General features: G+C 43.4%; 1 protein-coding gene across 4 annotated transcripts in view; it reads right to left on the reverse strand.

Annotated features, from left to right (window-relative positions):
- Nucleotides 1-22,250, reverse strand: part of TTLL11 (tubulin tyrosine ligase like 11) — a 152,383-nt gene that overhangs the window by 121,072 nt on the left and 9,061 nt on the right. For all 4 annotated transcript variants that reach the window (XM_075578980.1, XM_075578978.1, XM_075578979.1 and 1 more), the window contains 2 exons: nucleotides 20,713-20,812; nucleotides 19,395-19,528 (listed from right to left, as the gene is read on the reverse strand). In XM_075578980.1, coding sequence (XP_075435095.1) covers nucleotides 19,395-19,528; nucleotides 20,713-20,812 — 234 coding nt within the window. The remainder of the gene's footprint in view (nucleotides 1-19,394; nucleotides 19,529-20,712; nucleotides 20,813-22,250) is intronic.

The following is a 22,250-nucleotide window of genomic DNA, read 5'->3' on the forward strand; positions in this document are numbered from 1 at the left end:
GAAAATAATGCAGACGCAGCAAATATAAAAATACTACAGTGGTTAGAAAAATGGCAGGTATCTATTTCTCATGAGTTTGTTTCTTAGGATATGCTTATGGTGCCGGTGCCGGTGACGATGACGTCAGGCTGTGGTCGCTGGAAAAATCAAATTGATGTGACTTCCAGGGTTCGCGACCAAGCCGACACGTCGCGCTTACTATATGCGCACGCAACGGCGGCAATGCATTTGTTTTGACGCGACGTCGCTGTCGCTATAATCGCAGCCTTAAGATTACTTGCCAACAACAACTCAGGAGCGCGTGAACATGGCATATGAACCAAAATGATGCATATGCTCCAGAATGGGTAACATTTGCAACATCTATGAAGGTTTAATTGGGATGTCAATGGGACTGCCCCTTTGTCTCAAGGGTGCTGCCCATTAATGTTCAGTGTCATGTACACATTAACTTCAACATGGTCAGAATTATAGATCTTTAATGGTTATCAAACATTTATATTATTTCAGCCTTGTCTTTACATTTATCCCAATTTCCAACTAGTTATGAGAAGCCCAAAATATGTAAGCATGGAGCACACATTTAATAACTTATTGAACAGATTAAGGCAGGCATTAATGTTGCTGCCCCTTCGTCAAAACGTCGCCAAGTACCACTCAGTCGAATGGACGTAATGCTTGCCCTGATCTGTTCAATAAGGGGCAAAACCTCCTAGGACCAGTTAACTAATTCCACTAACATGTTTAAGGGATACCTTTTCTACCCAAATCTGACACCTATAGGTATTTTTAATGTATGTCTTAAAGTTGGACTTGGGAGGGGTTTGATTTCCTCTGGCTGCTCCCTTGTGTGTGATGTCACTGTGTAATCAGCAAGTGCTTGTACAGCCAGAAACCACCCCCCTGCCCATGTCCCCTTAACTTTATTACTTCTTACCAAAGAATCATGTACTACCAGAAGCCATAAATGAAATGTGCCGTATAACAAAAGTACCGGTTTTGCACGATTAAAAGGTGACGTTTTTTTTTAAATAAAGTGAAGTTGAAAAGTACATATTCGCCTTATAATCGGCCCGCCCACTTTGCAAGCCAATCAGCAGCCGGATGAATGAGGTAGGAGGGTAAAACGGAGGAAGCTCCACCTTGGGGACCTGAAGCAGCCATGTTGCTTGTGGCAGGAAGATCAAACCGAGAGAGACAGAGAGACAGACAGAGTGACAGACACAGAGAGACAGACAGACACACAGAGAGAGAAAAAGAGAGTGTGTGTGTGTGTGTGTGTGTGTGTGTGTGTGTGTGTGTGTGTGTGTGTGTGTGTGTGTGTGTGTGTGTGTGTGTGTGTGTGTGTGTGTGTGTGACCGTTTATCTTTCGAGCTACTACTTAAATTAGGGGGTCGCCTTATATTCAGAGTCACCTTATAAAATCGGGCAACTACGTTAATTATTTTAGCAAACAGTACTTTGACACAAGACAAGCGCAATCAACTTGAGCAGTAACCATAAGCTCATGTTTATAGTGTTCTTTTCACATCAGTGAGAAAAGTAACAATTGTACACGGCTTTACTAATCAAGCGACATAATTGTAAGCTTTGTGAATGTAATAAATACATTTTCTTCTGCTTTTTTGAAGCAGAAAATAAAAATTCTGAAGACATTATAAAACGGAAAAAAATGACAAGGGCATTTCCGCTGAGCTCACAAAAAGTATATAAAATGTAATCTCACTACCATTGCTAACTAAAACACTTAACTTTTTAGGTTTCTTTGAAAATTAAGATATTTATTCCAACAGGCGCTAGGGAAAAAAAAAAAAAGTTAACATATAACTAGAGGTGGGTTTAATTTATGGCACAATTGTAATCTCCCGCAAATTTGCATGTTCCTTTCAGATGCCAAAATCCACAGGTCAGTTTCAAAAATGCATATTCACCGGCAGCAACTAATTGAAAATTCGATTGAACATCCGTTTGAGGATTGTGTGCGCAAACACATTAATTTACAGATCCTGAATTATGGGGACGGGGAGAGAGGGGGGAGAGGGAGATATTTTAGTAGAGTCCCAAGTAATTATATAGACACACACAACATACTGTACAGAGACACCTGTGCTCAAAAAGGAGCACTTCATAGATACCTGGGAGATGCACAAAGTATATTTAAATGACACACCTTACACCTCCTAAAAGATTTCCATAACACCTACACTGCCGAGCCTAAGGCTTTGGTCCCGCTGCGTCCGGCGGCGCGCGCAGCCACGTGCGCGCTACTTACCATCTGATGGTATCCTCCCGAGCAGGTCCCAGTCCCTCCTCCCTGCACGGCTCACTACACGCTGTGATGCGTCAGCCGCCCGGGGATGCAAGAGAATTGTAATACCAAGCGGCGACGCGTCACGTGGTGTGGCTGTGAGCCAATGAGGAGAGGAGGGCTTCGGAGAGGAGGGCTTCGGGGAGGGCTTCGGGAAGCGGGGAAAGCGGCTGCAGCAGCACCAAGGGAGCCCCCCTGCTCCCTCCCACAGACTCTCTCCTCAGGGAGGGAGCGGGGAGGCGGGGGAGGGAACACCCTGACACAGTGATGGCCCCGCCCCCTGACGTCATTGCCGCGCCCACCCGACCCGTTTTGGCCATGCCCCCCGCTGCAGCTCCCGCTCCCTACAGACCGCAGACAGCGGTCAAGTGCCTCTCCACGCGCCGCGTGGGCGGGCGCGTGGTCTAAGGCAGCGGGGCCTTAGCCTAAGGCACATGGTGAGGAAGAGTACTGGTGTCAGGCCCAACTGGACCAAAACCCACAATCTCAGCTACCCATGGCAACAGCTCTAGCATTGAGCTAAACTAGCTACTGGGTTTATGGCTTCTTCTCGTTTCCCCCTTTTCAGCTCAAGCTCATTAGCAAAACATTATTTACCAGGGTATTTTCTCCCAGGTTTCTATCCTTAGGGTGCATTGGGCCACTTTGAGCTGGCTGTCCATCTGTAATCATCGTTGTGCTAAGCAGTGGACAACTGTCAATAAAACGGATCCTTAATCTCAAGCACAGGCAGATGGCTCCCTTGGCTAGAAATGCCGACATACCCAGGATCCCAGATAAATTAGCTCCTAAACTAATGAAGGTGAATGGAGGGGACGTCTGCTATTGGTTAAGAAACAGCACCCCATTTATCAAAGAAAAAAAAATCAATGGGATGTTTTATTGATATATGTACATTTAATGCTGAGTTGTGCCCCAGTGTGCAGATAAGCTTTAATACTTAGCTCCTGCAGGAGGGGAGGGGGGAGAGGGAGGACACAAACGCTTTCATTGTTAAAGGGCCCAGCTATGTATTATATACTCGTACCCATATGCAGCTAAAACCATAGACTCAAGTTACACAATGTAGTAATGTATCAAGGCAAATAAAAGTGTGATTTATTTTCTGCTGTAAGAAATGCCCTTTGTTTTTACATTACACACACACTTAGCAGAGAGTTGTATTTCCGGGAATTGTTGATGCAAAGAAGGAAAAAAAATGATGGTTCAGCACACAGAATTGGAAACATCTTAATGTAATGTAGGTAACCTTCGTAACGCCATGTACAGGCAAACCACAAGGTAAAAACTGCAGAGCTAAATGGATGTACATTAGCTGGATATATTTGAGGTCATAAGGTTATTTATTAAAGTCTTCTGGCTGCAAAGGTGAGAAGCTCCACTACCAGCAGACCACTTCCTGGTTGCCAGTTCAATGTGCTTTGTGTAGAAAAAGCACACCGGCGATACCAGGGAGATATGCCAATAAGACTAGCTACAGTTGAGCTACCCAGAAGCTGGTTTGGTCTTCGTCCCCGGAGGCCGCGGCTTCGTGCTCGACGGCGTTTCCGCTGCACACAAAGGACAGCCCTCTATGGGGCAGGCCCCAGTGGGTGTGGGCATGCGCACAAACCGCGATGCGCGACGGCCTTTGCCAAAATACAAGATTTGTGTCCCTGTCGCGCCCTCGCCGCGAGTTGCCTGGAGTCCATAAGATCGCTCGGATGCAGGGAACGAACGCCGCCAGGCACTGAGGCCGCAGCCTTGGCTCACTGCTAGACAACTGCCCTAAATAGCAGAGGTTGTGGTATCTGATCCTGTTGGGCCTGACACCCCTTCTGCACAAAGTGCCTTGGGCTCGTCAGTATATGGAAATCTTTTAGGAGATGTGGGGTGTGTCATTTAAATAGACATTGCATATTCCATTAGCATACTTTTAGCATTGGTGTCTCTCCATACTGTATGTTATTAGGAGGGAAATTTGAGGGGATATACTGCATATAGTAATTGAGACTGTACTAAAATAGGGGTGTCTTTCATCCGCCCACAGTTTTTTTTCCATCAAATCAGTCATCGGATTTTTATCTTCAGATCCAATTTTGGTACAAAAGTCCACAGATCAGATTTTCACCGATTCGCCCATATAGATGGCTCATTAGATTTATAGGTTGAAACCCCTGTATGACACACACAAACTATGCTTGAGGTTTACCTACTGGGTTTCTGTCTTTTTGTGTGTGCATGTATGTAAACATTTATATTTATTTATTTTGTATTCTTTATCACTTTTTTTAGCAGTATTTTGTGATTATGTATGTATTTCAGATGTACATTTTTAGTTCTTTTAACGGACACTGGCTTGCGAGGATTCGTTTTCATATGTATTTTTTATTATTTATGGAACAGTCATCATTTTAAATGTTTATATATAGATGGGTCTAAGTATTTTATATTTATTAAGCACTCACTTTTCTTCTGCCAGCCATAATATTTAACTTAAGACTACTGTACCAACCAAAGTCTTAGAAGGTAAGGTTGCCCCCTGGTTATTAGTATGGCAATCCCTGAAGCAGGTCAAACTGTGATATGCGTTGGGTGAAAGCAAGCTGAGGATGGAGGTCAGTGGTGATCTGAAAGAGGGGGGGGGGCAGAGCAAGTGACAGAAGCAGCAACGCAGACACAGAAGGTCGAACAAGGTAACACAGGAGACAGGACCACCTAGAATCTGTGTGTGTGTTCTAACCTGGGAGTGCGCTCTTAATACCAGCGCTGCCATTATACCACTTCCTAACCATCACTCACACCCCCCCCAATACCTCATAAGTAGTCCATCCTCCCATTAGATGAGCTTTATTTTATTATTTATTTGTAACTGCATTGGCATGTTATTAAAAATAAACAAAATTACACCAAATATCTTTTTTTTTCACCCATTACCCCCCAAGTCACCTCTGTATCTGATAAAATAATCATCAGGATTCTCCTTGCGGGAGATTTCACTGCACAAAATGATTTCATACATTTTTATATATATATATATATATATATATATATATATATATATATATATATATATATATATATATAGTGGACGTCACTTCCGGTAGAAGGAGACCGCGCAACGTGTGTGTAGTGCAACCGCGCAACCCGTTCTGGTGCCCCGCAAAAGGAAGTCCCTCCAGGAAACCGAGCCTTCGCCTGCCTGCTTCTGGCTGCTGCACCACCAGGGCAAACAGAGATGTGTCCGCTCTTCTGTTTAGCTTAGCCTCTCACAGCCTGCGTTCGTCTTAGTCCTTGACAAAGTTCTCAGTGGGAAAGTGCCTCCTCTGCCTTAGCCACGCCCTACGCGTTTCGTCATCTATCAGTTTCCCTGAAGAAGTCATCATAGATGACGAAACGCGTTTTTTTGGGGGGGGGGATTTTTCCATTGAATATATATTTTTTATATATTTTTTATATTTTATATTTTTTCAATACATTTTTTCGTTATGCATATTCTATATTAAAATGATTATTGTTATAACATGTTTTATCTTATAGTTACATAGGTTCTATTTTATATTAACCTCCCTTGGCCACCCCATAGGTTGTTTTAACACAGTAGGCTACCTACTCACGGTTAGGCAGGTTGTTTTATTAGGCGCTCCTTTATTATCTTTGTTTTGTTCTGATATATATATATATATATATATTCTGATTTCACTATTTTTTACTTTCACTAATATTAGGCTATGTATTGATCTACTTGTTACTCTGTTAATCATTTTATACATCTCTCCCAGTGTTTTGTAGTGTCCGGTTTTATGTGATGTTTATTTTATGTGTAATACAGGACAATAGCTTGCTTCCTCCCCCAATATCACATCACTTGAGTCTAGGCGCAAAGTTCAGCTTTCCTGTCTTGCCTTCAAATACTTCTTGGGCAAGCTACCCCAGTATCTGAACAAGCTCCTCACCCCTACAACATGCAGCACTTATCACCTGAGATCTGAGTCCAAGGGACTTTTCATGGTCCCAAGGTTCAACAAAGTATTCGGCTGCTCCTCCTTCTCTTACCGTGCACCCCACACCTGGAACAATCTACCTGAGACTCTCAAAACTGCCACCAGTCTAAGTTATTTCAAAACTAAAGCTGTCTCACACTTTAATGTGGTCTGTAACTGTTACATACGCCTATAACTTATTTTATCTCTAACTGTTCATGCAATGTCTTCATATATAATGTATAACCCTGTTCACCTAATGTAATGCAATGTCGTTATATATAATGTATAACCCCGTTCACCTAATGTAACCATGTACTGTATCTCACCATAACTCAGGACATACTTGAAAACGAGAGGTAGCTCTCAATGTATTACTTTCATGTAAAACATTTTATAAATAAATCAATAACTATCCCATCCCCTCCCTGTTATGGAACCGATTAATATAAGGCAGGGGTTCTCAACTCCAGTCCTCAAGATCTCCCCCAACAGGACAGGTTTTCAGTATATCGCTGCTTCGGGACAGGTGGCTTAGTCTTCAACTCAGGCTTCTTTTTAAAAGGCTCTGGTACATGTTCCTTTTGGATGCGAAAAGGGAACTTGAAGGAGCAATGCTGTATGTACAATTAAGTAACCCTTAACCTAACCAGTATAGCTTAACTATATGGTGCGGTCACATTAGGGTGACTCAGACAAACTTGAAGGGTTGTGCATGGTAAAACAAAGCATTGTGTAGTCCAAACTATCTTGCGTAGGCCTGCAGCTTCAACCTTCATCATCCTCAGCATACCATGACAATATTGAAAGCTCCATTAGCAATGCCCTGGCACTGAACTCATGATGTTTCTTTGGCATGGTCCTTCAGGAGACGAGCTACAGCTATAGTGCATTGCTGATTAAATATTTATGCATCATTTTAAAAATATACAACTGTATTTCCTGTTCATATGATAACAGTGGATCGCTCATGGAACTACCGGTGTCAACATTTAGTAGTAACTGTGTATTTTGTTTCAGATTTAAACCAGTTTTAGAGAAGTTTCAATGTACATAATGACTGATGAACGGATGGGATGGCTCAGCAACTGGATCATATATAGGGGTTCCTCAAGTCAAGAAACTGTGGTCCAAGAATAAATGAGATCCACATTTACTCATGTCTAGTTGCTTCTACGATGATTGCGAAAAGAAGACTCTCAGAGTGGATTCTACGGGCTATGGATCAGAGGGGAGACGGAGACTCTGGACTCTGTTCCAGTTAAAAATCTGGGTCAAGGCACATCAATTAAATCAGTAGATCTAGGTCAGACCTTCCATTACTAATTCTGAGTAAGTCCAAATACTCTATGGCGGGGGGGTGGTGTTAGGGGAGGCTAAGGAAATTATAAAGTGGGAACAGAAGGCAGAAACAAAATAGGACAGGAATAATACATTTTATAAACCATTTTACCCTAGGAAACAAGACAAAGATAAAATTGGTCTGAAAGTACCTCGCATTAATCTAATTTGGCCTTTTTTTCCCCACTACTTGTACTTAAAAAAAAAAAAAAAAGTAGCAAAAATCAACACTTTTCCCACCAACAATGACGATTCCTGGAAAATTATATAACAGACTCATAACTGCCTCCCTGAAGCCAGCATCAATAAATGCTACTCTCTTCTATACTGCAAAGGCTTACATGATGACATAATAGGATAAATGGATTTTTTTTCCTCCGCTGGAGAATCTGTTATTCTATCCATCAAAAAATTAGATCGCCAGAGTACAGACAGTGCTAACGTGATAATGCTTTTCAGTACCCAATACAATTATCCTCTTAGAGTTCATCTGGCCTTTGAATGCCCATGTGTTAATGTATATACCATTTATTAAGCACTGTTAAATTAAGTGCAGATTTTATTCTGCAGCTAAAAACTGTGTGCAAAGTGTGAGGCATCTTCCATTAAAATAAGGAATATGCCTCTAAATCATTACTAACGTTACTGCTGGAGGGGTCAAGAGATTCGTGCATTAAAGGGGCAATCCCTCCAATCACCACAGGTAACTAATTCCAGTTACATTTTAGGGGTCTCATCTTTTTTTTTTTTTTTACCCAAATCTGACACCTTTTAAGCATTTGTCATTGTTTGTTTTTATATTACTTTTTATTTTCCAAAAAGTAAATACAGTAACATAATTAGAACATTCGTTAACATAGGTTACGCCCGGGGCGGCCAACTCCAGTCCTCAGGAGCTACCGACAGGTCACGTTTTCAGCCTATTCCTGCTTCAGCACAGACATTTTAATGGAGCCACCTGTGCTGAAGCAGGGATATCCTTAAAACATGACCTGTTGGTTGCCCTTGAGGACAGCGTTGGTTACCCTTGGGTTACATGGAAAGTTATTGGGAGGGGGGGGGGGAGATCAGAAGGTACAAAAATAATGGGCATAGGTGGTCATTATGTGTACAAGATAAAAAGTCCAAAGTAATACCGTAAAGGACAAAAAGGTCTCTACTGAGGACATTTGTTTGTCCAACCCCAAATATTTCTTCCAAGTGGATACAGAAGGTGATACTAAGCCAACATGTGAGAAACAGGGATCCCATGCATCTGTGGATGTGTTTGTGGAATCATGCAAATAAGTGGTCCTTTTTTCTAGGTAGGCAGTGTCCCAGATGTTGTTGCATGTGTTGGAAGAATGGGGGTGCAGACTTTCTTTCAGGGAGAAGGAGCGGCTCAGTGAGTAAAGACACTGACTGGCATTGAGCGTTTGAAGCAGGGGGACCTGGTTCAATTCCCGGTGTCGGCTCTTTGGGACATTGGGCAATTAGACTTTACACATTTCATGTGGTTTTTTTTTAATAAATCAGTTCTGTGCTATAAAAAAAAAAAAAATACTACAAGTATTTTCTCAAACTCTAAATGACATTTGTAATGTATAATGTAACAAGCATTTTTGTTTCTATAGCAACCATTAACAAAGTCATCTTCCTCTTCTGAAACTCCACTTTTTGAGCACACCACTTTGAGCCCTGCCCTCTCTCTAGCAGTGCACCAATTGTATCTAGTGCCTGCTTGGTCACATGATCTTCCCCACAGAACGTTGCATCTTTGGTCCTCTTCTGCTGCACTGACAGCCATTTAGTGAAACACTGAGCCGAATCTTCACCAATCGATCACAGGAGAACGAATCGATCGGCAACTTAGCTAATTACTTATCATTGTGTGGATTGTATTGATGCCCATATTAAAGGAGAAGAAGAAAACCCTGCAGCTAGGACTGCTACTTTAAAGAAGCGGTTTGAAGTTGAGTATTCCCCTGTGATTTAGATTCCCAAATATTTGATTTTTAAATGAGACCCGGAAGAAATCAAAGTTAGTTGAATTAGTTTGATGGCATCTGAATTGATATTCAGTGCTGTCTATATAGAATAAGAAAAAAGAAAAAAAAACATTACTGTAATAATTGAAATAAATTGAGTAAGGATATAAACGGTTTAGCAATACAGTACATTGTCTGTGACTGTGATCCCTGAGATATTTGGATTGTCTCTAATAAAACAATAAACATGTTTTAAAGATATGGCAACTAAAGGGGCCACCTTGCCTGGTACCGTTGGAGATTTGGAAAGGGTGTGAATATGTAGCATTAACTGTTGCTGAGGTACAGTATAGGAGTACTTTAATACTTTCCAAAGTGACATTACTGGAACCCATTTCTGATGATGTGGAAAACAAATTGCCAATTGAGGTGATCAAATGCCGTTTCTGCATCAAGGGATAATAAAAAAGTTGGATATTTCAGAATTGTTTGCTGGTATTATCCAGGACCCGTCTCGGTTATGAATCTGACCTGGTCCAGATATATAATTTTGGTAACATTGTGGTCAGTCTATTTGCAATGATTTTGGCCTATATTTTGATGTCTTTGTTTGGTACAACTATTTTTGGAACATCGTATTGGGCAGGGGCATTACACACAAACAATATTACAAGCATTTGAATCTCAATATCATCAACACATTTGCAGCCAGGTTTGGAAATCTTAGCAGGGTTTCGGAACTCTAAAACATTGCAGAACGCTTATGGCAATTTTATGTTCCCCAGCGTGAACAGCGTCTTGTAGGCTCACCAAGGAAATCTTGCTTCGCTGCGAGGAGATATTGTTTATCGGCTGAGAAGCTTCATCATGCAATCAATTCATGTCAAACTTTCAATGCTCTGCTAGAGTGCCCATTTACACTTGGGAGCGGCCGGGGGGAGTGGGGGAAAATAATCGTATTGCAGAGTGAGACTCACTAGAAGGCACATTTTTCTTTGTCAAAGAAACAACACAATCCTCACCAATTGTCCTCATGTATCAACCCAGAAGTAAGTGTTCTATAGACAGTGGGAAATATTTCTGTTAGGGAAACTTTAGTTCACTCCCTGAAGCCGTGCACCACAGCAGCCAGACAAAGCGAATATTTCTGGAACTGCGAAACAGTAGGCTATAACTTGACATTCTTAATTAGCAAATAAAATCAAGAGTGACATTCACATCTTGCTTTCAGCACACTACTTGCTTTCCCTGACTAAATGCCAGCTAAAAGTATGTCTGCATGCATGTTTATTCAGGATGTATTTGACAACGCATGCCATCCATGATTTCTATTATTGCAGAAAATGCATGGAGTCAGGTGGATGCACTAGCACAGGAGTGGCCAACGCCAGTCCTCAAGGGTCACCAACAGGTCAGGTTTAAGGATATCCCTGCTTCAGTACAGGTAGCTCAATCAGTGGCTCAGTCAACAAAGCTGGCCTGTTGGTGGCCCTTGAGGACTGGAGTTGGCTGCCCCTGCTCTAGAATAGAAGACAGACGTATATTCAGGTACCCAATCCCAGCAGTCTGACTACAAGTACGTATGAGAAGCCATTTAAATGTGTAGGTCCCACTACTCTTTTTTTTTTTTTTTTGCTCCTAGATCCTCCCACCATTTTAGGTTTTTTGAGACATGGATATGAAACAGGGGGGTCCCCAGAGGCAAGATTTGCAATTTTCGACTCCAGAGTCCCCCTAGTTCCCAAAACACTTATGACTGAAGGTAGCGCCAGTACACCCCGTTCAATGGAAACAAAATGAGGTTTAGATCTTCCACATGACACACGACAATAGGTAGCCTATTGTCCATGGCATTTAATAACCAGAAATGATTGAGCTTCAGTTCCGGGGACACTGCTTTTTAAGGATTTTTTTTTTTTTTTAAAGGGTCGGGGGGGGGGGGGGGAGGCCAAGAGGGAGGGGGGAGCCTTTAGCAAAAAGACTACAGCTGCCAATGCAAAAATAAAACAAAAATACAGTACTAATAATGTTATTTGTGCATTAGGGCAGGCAAGGGAAAGTTGGAGCACCACTATGGACAGTGAAAAAAGAAGAACAAAACTGCAAGAAAGTGTGTCCCAAAATAAAAACCATTTAATGAATCAGAGCATCAGCCACAAAAATGAGCCCACAGGCCCCCACCAACGCGTTTCGAGCGATACACTCTTTATCAAGGTGCATTGCAACAGCTTTCTTTCTATTTGTGCATTAGGACAATTAATTTATTTAAATTGGATACCAATAGCCGCCTGCCATCTCACTCTCCACTTCTCACTATCCACTTATTTCTGTTGCTGTCGCTGGCTAGTGAGGGAGTTTAGAATTCTGCAAACGACATGGCAGGTTCTTATCATCAGGAAAAAACACAAGCCACAGAAGCACTCTCAGAGCTTTTAAAACTCCCTAAAAAGCACGTACTTACCATTAAAGCAATGAAAGCTTTTAAATACCTATTTTAACATACTTCTCTGATATTGTTTTCTGAAATGTGTCAATTACCTCCATTTAAGCATACCGTTGGTCATGAATTCCCTGGGAGGGAATGCCCCTGTTAAACATGCCAACTATTCAGTGATTTAATCTTAATTACATTTACAAATGTATTTATTGTGTTTGTGTCTAATTGAAGTGAAACTTCCTTAGTGGCACCTCATTCGAACTGGGGCAAAAATGGATTGTGGAGACAGAAATGAAACGGATGTGACGTCAGTGCTGGCAGTTGAGGCCGGGCTGTGTTCTGGCTCAGCCCGACCCCAACCCTGACATCCCAACCGCTCAAAAAATCAGAAGCGGCGGCGGCGGCGATAGCCGCCGGCGCCGCTCCTAATGGCCCTCGCTCCCCCCACACGGCCGCAGACATATGCGGCGGCGGCGGCGATAACCACCGGCGCCGCTCCTAAGGCCGGCAGCAATTTCCCCCAGTTGGAGATGGGCACGGGCGGCATCCGGGGCATCCAGCTCTCCTGCTACAACCCGACTGGCTCCTGGGACCAGGCCCGCTCTCTGTCCCAGCCGCACGCCAAGCTCAAATGACAGTAGTAGCTCTGTACTCCATCGGGGGCGAGTGCTTCCGCTGCACGGTGATGGGGGCAGCATCTACTGCTTGAACTGAGCGGCACCCTGCAAGTCCCCCTGCCCCCGGAGCAAACACACTCAAACACACTGACACAAACAAACACACATAAATACATACACATACCTCCGCAGGTGGGCTTGCTGCCACAGGATACACGGGCTGGAGACTCCTCTGCCGCCGGGCGGGAGACTCCTCTGCCGCCGGGCGGGAGACTCCTCTGCCGCCGGGCGGGAGACTCCTCTGCCGCGGGGCTGGACACTCCCCTGCCGCCGGGCTGGACACTCCCCTGCCGCCGGGCGGGAGACTCCCCTGCCGCCGGGCGGGAGACTCAGACAGAGCTCCCCCCGCTGGGCTCACTCGCGTACAGGCACTCGCGCTCAAGCCACGCCCTCCCGCTGACTGAGGGAGCAGGGCCTGATTAGCCTCACGGAGCAGAGCAGGAGGAGGCCGGCGTTCTGCTCTGCCTCCGTGATCTGATGTGCAGGAGTGAGGGGAGGTGATGTGAGGTGGTGCAGGGGAGGATGTAAGGTGCAGGGGGGGTGATGTAAGGTGCAGGGGGGGGGTGATGTGCAGGGGGGGGATATGTGATGTGCAGGGGGGATGTGTGATGTGCAAGGGGATATATAAGGTGAAGGAGGGTGATGTGCAGGAGGGGTGATGTGGAGGAGGGGTGATGTGGAGGAGGGGTGATGTGGAGGGGGGGGTGATGTGCAGGGGGATATGCAAGGTGCAGGAGGGGTGATGTGCAGGAGGGGTGATGTGGAGGAGGGGTGATGTGGAGGAGGGGTGATGTGGAGGGGGGGGTGATGTGCAGGGGGATATGCAAGGTGCAGGAGGGGTGATGTGCAGGAGGGGTGATGTGCAAGGGGATATGTAAGGTCACACTCAGTCACAGTCGCACGCTCGGTCACACGCGCGCACACTCGGTCACACGCGCGCACACTCGGTCACACGCGCGCACACTCGGTCACACGCGCGCACACTCGGTCACACGCGCGCACTCTCGTTCACACGCGCGCACACTCGGTCACACGCGAACAATCAGTGCAAATAGCTAATACAGGGGATGTGTGCCGAGCACGCGCATTCTGTCAAATTTATTTGCGTTTTGTCAATGAACTTGTATTTTGATTTTTAATTAAAACATCACCAACACAAATACAATTTCTGTGACAAAAGTCAAAGAAGTTTCACTTACTATGCGCGTGCACAGCACACACAGCTTTTTGTACATAGAGATCCACCACCAACAGGCACGGCTTTTTTCCATTACATACACATACTTTTTTAGGAATGACTGTAGGAAGCATCGAGATTTTAGTAGCTCCGAAATATGACAAATCACGTGTAAAGTGCGCTTTACAAGTGGATTGGCATGCTTTGCTATTCCGTAAGGCTAAGTCCCCGCTGGCGCGCTCATGCTTGGAGAGCGCTCCAAGCATGAGCGCCGGGTGTCCGGCTTGTACACGCGCGTGGGGGATGGGGGGTGGGGGCATTGCGGGTAGTTCAGTGCACAGGTAAATATAGATTTTTGGTTTACCTATGCGCCGATAGTGGCTGAGCGTGCGTGCATGCGCACGAGCGCCGCGCGCACCGCGTGAGCGGGGACTTACATATATCTATATATGCAAGTTTCCTCCGCAGGCGCCGCCTGCCAGCCCGATCAGCGCTAGCGAGGACTTAGCCTAAGCCCTTATTGCGTGTCCAAACCGCGTCTAAACAGCTGTTTTAGAAGCAGTTTCACTCCGGCTCGGACAATCCAGATAATTTGTCAAAAAAGCCTCAAGCACGCATTTTTTGCCCAGAACTGCTATTCTCGTAGCTCCGATAAGCAAACCATTTTTAAAAACTAACTTTTTTTTTTAAACACACGGCCTCAAGGCAGGCGAGATTGGTATTGCAAGGTGCGTCCAGATTCTAGATAGAAATGTCTCGGGTGGCGCGCTCATACAAATCAGGTAAACAATTATTGATTAACGTGCAGTGGGGTAAAAACCAATACAATAGTGATAAAAAGCAGTGATACCATACGTAAGACAGTGTGAAAAAGACCAACAAGTGACTGGTGAATCTATTGCAAAACAAAATAACAACTCTAGTGCACTAAAATATTCCAGTGCAAGTGAAAAAAAGTGAATAAATGGAATTTATATTAATAAATAAATAAATAAATAAAGGGTCCTCCACTCAACCTTGATCCAAGCTTGATCAAGTGTTAACTGCCGTGGACTCGTATGGCAGTTAACGCCGGATCAAGCATCTATACCCCTAATCGTAACTAAGTGAATCCCCCCAGGGGCCTTTAAGTGTCTGTTTAGATAATTGTAAGGTTGTAGTCATATTTACCACTTACTTTTCAATTCATCGTCGGATGAACAAAATACAGGCATACCCCGCATTAACGTACGCAATGGGACCGGAGCATGTATGTAAAGCGAAAATGTACTTAAAGTGAAGCACTGCCTTTCCCCCACTTATCGATGCATGTACTGTACTGCAATCGTCATATACAAGCATAACTGATATAAATAACGCATTTGTAACAGGCTCTATAGTCTCCCCGCTTGCGCACAGCTTCGGTACAGGTAGCGAGTCGGTATTGCTGTTCAGGACGTGCTGACAAGCGCATGCGTGAGCTGCCGTTTGCCTATTGAGCGAGATGTACTTACTCGCGAGTGTACTTAAAGTGAGTGTCCTTAAACCGGGGTATGCCTGTAGCCTTATAATTTATTACCTGTCCTGTCACATAAAATGCTTATAATACTTGGTAGCCAAACGTCTTGATTTTGCTAACAATACCTTGCTCACAATCTCCAAGTAACCTGTTTGTTAGAAACCTCTGCTCTTCTCGTTCAGAAATCAAACATCTGGAAATAAGATTATTTTGCCTCCGCATAGTATAGTGACAGAGTAGTCAATTACAAGAGCACCAAACAACCGTAATTAGTGTGTTCCATAGCAATAATTACAATTATTTAAAAAAATATATATATGTAATTATAGTATTACAAATGAACATTGTAAACTAATTTAGGAAAAAGTAATTATTGTTGTTTCTCTTTTATCCAGAGTTTTAATTTCCGCGCAGGTCATCAATATGAAGTAGCAAGATTTTAAATAAAAGTTACTCAATGGAATAAACAATTGTAAAGAATCCAAATTAAAATGCAACTTGAATCATAAAAGAAGCAGTACTGTTTTCATGCCTACGTATAAAAGTAAATGACGTTCCAGATTAGAATTCAATAGTGCGCACCACCGCAAAAGTAAAGAAGGAAAGAACTTTAGTATTAATCCCCAAAAACGTGCGCTTGTATAAAGATATACAGGTATCTGCATTCAAGCTGCAGATCAAGCAATATCCTACACGTGTTTTTTTTTTAAATAAATCAGTTCCGTACTATGAGAAAATACTTCTAGTATTTTTTTTAAGAAAAAAGTGGGAGAGGGGCCCCCGCAATGATGCTCCAATGCTGCGCGGTCAAAATTAATGTATAAATGAATAAAAGAATAATGTATGCCGGAATGACTAAATATGAAAGCCGTGGCTCCTCAGTGAAGCCAAAGAAAGTGCATAGTCTGTGCTGTTACCACCTCACCTGCACCCCGTAGGGAGGACCCTCCTGTCTCCCCGCTGGCCGTCTCCCTGCACGCACAGAAACCGAGAGACCCTAGCTCCCACCTCTGCACTGCGTCCGAGGGAGTAACACTCCCACCCCGGTGCTGCAACCGAGGGAGCCAACTCTCCCACCTCGGAGTGATCACCGAGGGAGTACACCTCCCACCTCGGACCGCGGGGATGGCGACCTGGGCACCCCAAATCTGAATAAGGGCAGGGACCTGGAGGATGGACTCCTATTGCCCCCTCAGGTGCCGCGAACTCACCCGCGCGATGGGAACCGAAGCCGTGCAGGGGGTGGGGACTGAGGGGTGACCCGCAACAGACCATAGCTGGATATTGGTCCCGTTGGTCAGAACTTCACTCTCGCTGGTAGGGAAGGTCAAGGCGGTGGAAAGCACAAACACTGCACCGGCTAAACGAGCACCACGGAACAGCTCTGGAAAAAATCTTCCTGCTGTAACAGCTGATAAAGTGTCCGGAAATGCGTGCTGCTATACCATAATGGTAATAGGAAAAATTGGGGGTAAGGTAGAGCACTGCAAAAACAAAAGGCTGGAGGCAAAAAGTGAAATAAAAAAATAAACTATTTTATTTGGCCATTATGATTCTGTCAGATTCATGGCATAATGGCCAAATAAAATAGTTTATTTTTTTATTTCACTTTTTGCCTCCAGCCTTTTGTTTTTGCAGTGCTCTACCTTACCCCCAATTTTTCCTAGTATTTTTTTAAACAACTCTGAATTACATTTGTAATGTATTTTAATGTAACAAGAATGTTTTGTTTCTATAGCAACAGGCAAGATGATCCAGGGCTCCACGGGTTTTTAGCAAAAAAATTTATACAGAATACACAACGTTTCGGCCTCACTTAGGCCTTTGTCAAGTGACTGGTAATGACCAGTCTCATTACCAGTCACTTGACAAAGGCCTAAGTGAGGCCGAAACGTTTTGTATTATGAATAAATTATTTTGCTAAAAACCAGTGGAGCCCTGGATCATCTTTCCTGTTGCTGTATACTTGGATTGCTGCAGATAGGCCATCCTTGAACCAGGAGCTCCGGCATTGTGCGCAAGTATCGCATTTTTTGCATTTATTTGCACTGTTTTGGTGTGCTACATACCCACATACCTTTGTTTCTATAGCAACCATTTACAAGGTCACATCCCCTTCCTCTTCTGAAACAGGCCCTGTTACACCCCTTTTTGAGCCCTGCCCTCTCTCTAGAAGTGCAACAATTGTATCTTGTGACTGCCTGCTCATATGATCTTCTCCACAGTACTATGCATCTTTGGTCATCTTCTGCTGCACTGACAGCCATTTAGTGAGCCCCTGAGCCGAATCTTCGCTGATCGACCACAGGAGAACAGTTCGATCGGCAACTTCGCTAGCTACTTTTCATTGAGTGGACTGTATTGAAGCACATATTAAAGGGGCATTTGTAATTTTTGTATTTAAACGGCAGCTTGGACACGGGGTTTCAGGTGCGGACTGCAGTTATTGTCAAGTTTGTCTGTTTATCTACATCCTGTAAAACCCATGAAACCCAGGGTGTGAATGTGCCTGCAGCGCCATCTACAGATAGTTTTCTGTAAGTGCAGCCACAGGTAAATCTACTGTGTAATATGAAGACATGGGGGTCACATACAGTACAGGTGGTAGTTTTAATTATGCTATGGCAGAAAAATCGATTCAAACCAATTATGCTGATTTGGACTTCAGCTGTTCAACAATATTTATGTATCACTTACCAAGACTTTACTGTACCAGTGTACAAGTTAAGAAAAAAAATAATAATGATTATATATATATATATATATATATATATATATATATATATATATATATATAATCAAAAAATAAATAGATGATACCGTTCTGTGGCTAACGTAATGCTTTTATTTGTGCGAGCTTTCGAGATACACTGATCTCTTCTTCCGGCGATGTTACAATGAATGAAGCAAAAGGTATACTTAAAAACAGTGTCTCTTGGAATGTTATCTGTGCTGTTCCTTCCCCCGGTGTGGATGTGTTTTATGGCTAGAGGTGTCAAAAGGTTACTGTGAAAGCAAATGAAGAAAGAGTGTGTATGTGTATCAGTGTGAATAAAAATGAATGGAGAGCCCACAGTATATCCAGTGCTTTACACAAGGTGTGTGTGGAGTGGGAGTGGATATATATATATATATATATATATATATATATATATATATATATATATATATCCCTTTGCTTTCTTCATTCATTGTAACATCGCCAGAAGAAAAGATCAGTGTATCTCGAAAGCTTGCACAAATAAAAGCATTTTGTTAGCCACAGAACGGTATCATCTATTTATTTTTTGATATATAGTGCAGAATAAATGAGTTCTTCAGTATTAGGTGATACCTTTTTTATTGGACTAACAATTTATGTCATAGGACAAGCTTTCGAGAGTTCTCCTCTCTTCTTCAGGTATCACCTAATACTGAAGAACTCATTTATTCTGCACTATCGCAACTGGACTAACACGGCTATTTTCTGCTTTATATATATATATATATATATATATACACGCACCTACGGTCTGCAGGGCACAGTTTAAATGAGGTACAGCGGTTAAATAAATTAGGTCTATGAACAGATGAACCATCACACTCCAAGTAAAGCTTAATTAAATGGTGATTTATTTGCAGGATCGACGTTTCAGTCCCCAATGGGACCTTTTCAATCATGATCACACACGCTACATCCAAAAGGTGAAATAACCATTGCACGTAAACACCAATCCCTGTGTTACTGGCGGGTAAACAACAGCTACTCAATATGATTTGCGGATGTCTTCCCCATGCTGGGAAAGCGTCAAGCTCTGTTGAAATAAATGGAGCTGATCTGTTATCCAGCACAGAGAAGACGTCTTCACGGTCATACTAAATAGAGGCCAAAGTGCTCAGCATGACTGAGCCATTGATCGAGCCACCTGTGCTGAAGCTATTGAGTATCCCTAATACCTGGCCTGCTGATGGACCTTGAGCACTGAAGTTGGCCAACCCTGGAGTAGAGAAGTTGAGCAGAGCAGCTTCCTAACAAGGTGATACTTACCTGAGCAACGAAGAGATGGAACTCTTCAGGAAGGATCCATGATCGAGGGTAGAAGTTGTATTCCTCTGGAAACAGCTCCTGCATTGTTCGCACTGCTCGACTGAGGTTAATCTTACGTACCATTTCGGTCATACCTGAAAGGAAAAGGTGCTCGAGGAATCCTTTACATATAAAGACATTCAATATGAATTCATAGGATATTAGGTGCCAACTCTCTCCCCCCAAGCAGAAGGAAGTGAGAGTATGTGTTAATACGCTGGAATTCCCATGTCCCACTTGCTTTAAAAAGATGTTAGACAGCGTGGATGTCGAACGCGCAGAAACTGGGTCCAATGTTGCCACAAAGATATCAAATTTGGCCCCGGATACTGTCAACGAGTCCAAGCAGGCCCCATAGCACAGTGTCAAGGAGACAAAGATGAAGAAGGCACATGGGTAATGTGTCTCCAATCGATATGTCTGGTAAATACGGTGACCCTTTCATTATATGGATCTGACCAGCACCTGTACTCAAGATTAACTTACAAGTAATTTGGTGTAAAATAATGAAGTATGGTTTATAATAAGGAGCTTAAAACAACAGTGCCACTTCCTTCTCAGGTTAGACCGGTCCTGACAAATCAGAAACTGTGCATGTTTCTTGTTAACCCTTCTACGCGTCACTAAGGAATGAGTCAATGTATTTTCTCTCTCAGCCTTTTGGGGGGTTCGTTAGTGGCCCAACATGAACGTATACTGTGATGGTGGTGTACAGGAGCTTCCATTACCAATGGAGTATTTTCACCCTTCAAAAAAATTAAAGTTCATTGCTTCCTGTCAAGTTATTGGTGTCTTAAAAACAATGAAAAGGGAACATTTTTCCCTTTAAATCTGCAGAGATTCACATTGTAGGTGGGGGTAACTTTTAGTGAACCGAGATATTGGTCTGCTCAAAGGCATCACAACCTACAACAAATGTGCTCTTCTTCTGGACAAGTACGCCTACTTGAACTTTGAACCTCTAAGCTGAATCGTATGAATGTTATTTTGTTTTATGACGCAAAATGCACAAACGTGAGGCAACGCACAAACAAAAGTAACAGGCATCAGAAGTGGGATTTGTTTCTTGTTCTGCTTCTATTGCCAGGTAAAGATGTCCCTTACAAACCATACCCGCATGCTCTAAACTGAAATAAGCAAACGTCGTGACGATACCGCACCAGCGACTTCAAACTCTTTCTTAATAACAACTGAACGCATTTTGATTTCTGTATAAACGAAACCCCAGCCCACAATCACCGCAGCTAGATTTTGCGTAGTCGCTTTGTTTTACTGTTACCTGGAAACTTGTTAACTTGTCCGGAGCAGATATGGTCACTGTCATGAAAAGACACTCCATGCCAGTATATGTCACAAGGCAACCGGCGTCCCAATGGAAACTGCGAAACCAAACCAAAGATTTCAAGGTCATGTTAGCCAGTCTCAAGAATTACAAAGAAGTTTGTAAAAAGAGCATCAGCAACAAGCTATCAAATTGTGACTTGGGGTCTAATGTTCTGTTAATGTATTTAGAACTCACTTTAAGACTGTGATTTAAGGCCCTTATTCAGTTTGCTACGCAGACATTTTCCCCGTGTAGGGAAAGGGTTTTTCCTCGAATAAATGGAGCTGATCTCTTTGCCAGCACGGGGAAGCCAACTTCGCAACATATGGAGTAGGGGCCTAGGTCTACATAGCCACGTCTTAAAATAAACCTGTATTCCTTCAATGATAGAGAATAAAGAGCAGAATAACAGTGAAAATACAAATCTCCCATTTTCACAGATTAGTCCATCTCTCACGGGTAATAGTGCACAATATTATTGGACTGAAACAGTGAATGAACAACCTTGGGATATAACAGGGGGGCTCAACACCTCCCCCCCCCCCCCCCCCCAACAGGTCAGGTTATCAGGATATCCCAGCTTTACCAGGATATCCCAGAGGTCCACCACAGGTGGCTCAATCAGAGGCTCAGTCGAAGGCTGACCCTCAGATTGAGTCTCCTGTGCTGAAGCTAGGACCGATTGAGTCACGTGCTGAAGCAGGGATATCCTGACCTGTTGGGGGGGGGGGGGCTTGAGGACTGGAGTTGAGCACCCCTGGGATATAAGTAGGGCAACGTTTTAGAATCTTTAGCAGTTGCAATACATCAAAGGCTACTTGCTTTACTGCCATCCATCAAACCTTAGCTTGAGCTGAAGGTTGCCCCTTCGAGCTCCCCCTTTATTTGATTTGTAGTTCTGAAAGCCTTGCCATAGTTCATACAGAAAATCAATGGCCTGGTTACACTTGTCATGACTGAAATGGTAGCCTAAGACTTTGTATAATCAGTGTACAAATATGTATAATGTATTGATCAGTCTGATTTCAATAAAGGAGATGGAAGATATCTACTCTATATGCAATTGGGGTTGGAATTAAACAGCATCAAACACAGCTACACTGGCAATAAACGGATTGTATAAATGCATTTTAAGCAACCAAACCTGTCATCAACTTACATTGTAGTTGCAATAGAATGAAAAGAACTCAGCTGTGCAACATCAGTTTCATCATGTTTTACAGGCAGCTATCAAAGTCAAAGCACTCTAGGAAGCAGGGTTCTCCGATCACTTTCCCCAAAGGGGCCACATCAGAAAATAAATGAGAAAAGTATTGGCAGAACTCTAATACAGGGGTGAGCAAACTTTTTTCTTTGCACCCCACTGTCTGCTCTCTCCCCTCCCTTACCTGCTCTCCGGCATCAGCAATGTCATTTGACGTCATGGGACATCCCGTCGCCAGTTGCATTTGACGCCGCATTGTCATAGCAATGCGTCGCTAGAAGCCGCCGGA

This window comes from Ascaphus truei, chromosome 21 (genome assembly GCF_040206685.1).
Source record: "Ascaphus truei isolate aAscTru1 chromosome 21, aAscTru1.hap1, whole genome shotgun sequence".
In the NCBI taxonomy this organism is placed as follows: domain Eukaryota; kingdom Metazoa; phylum Chordata; class Amphibia; order Anura; family Ascaphidae; genus Ascaphus; species Ascaphus truei.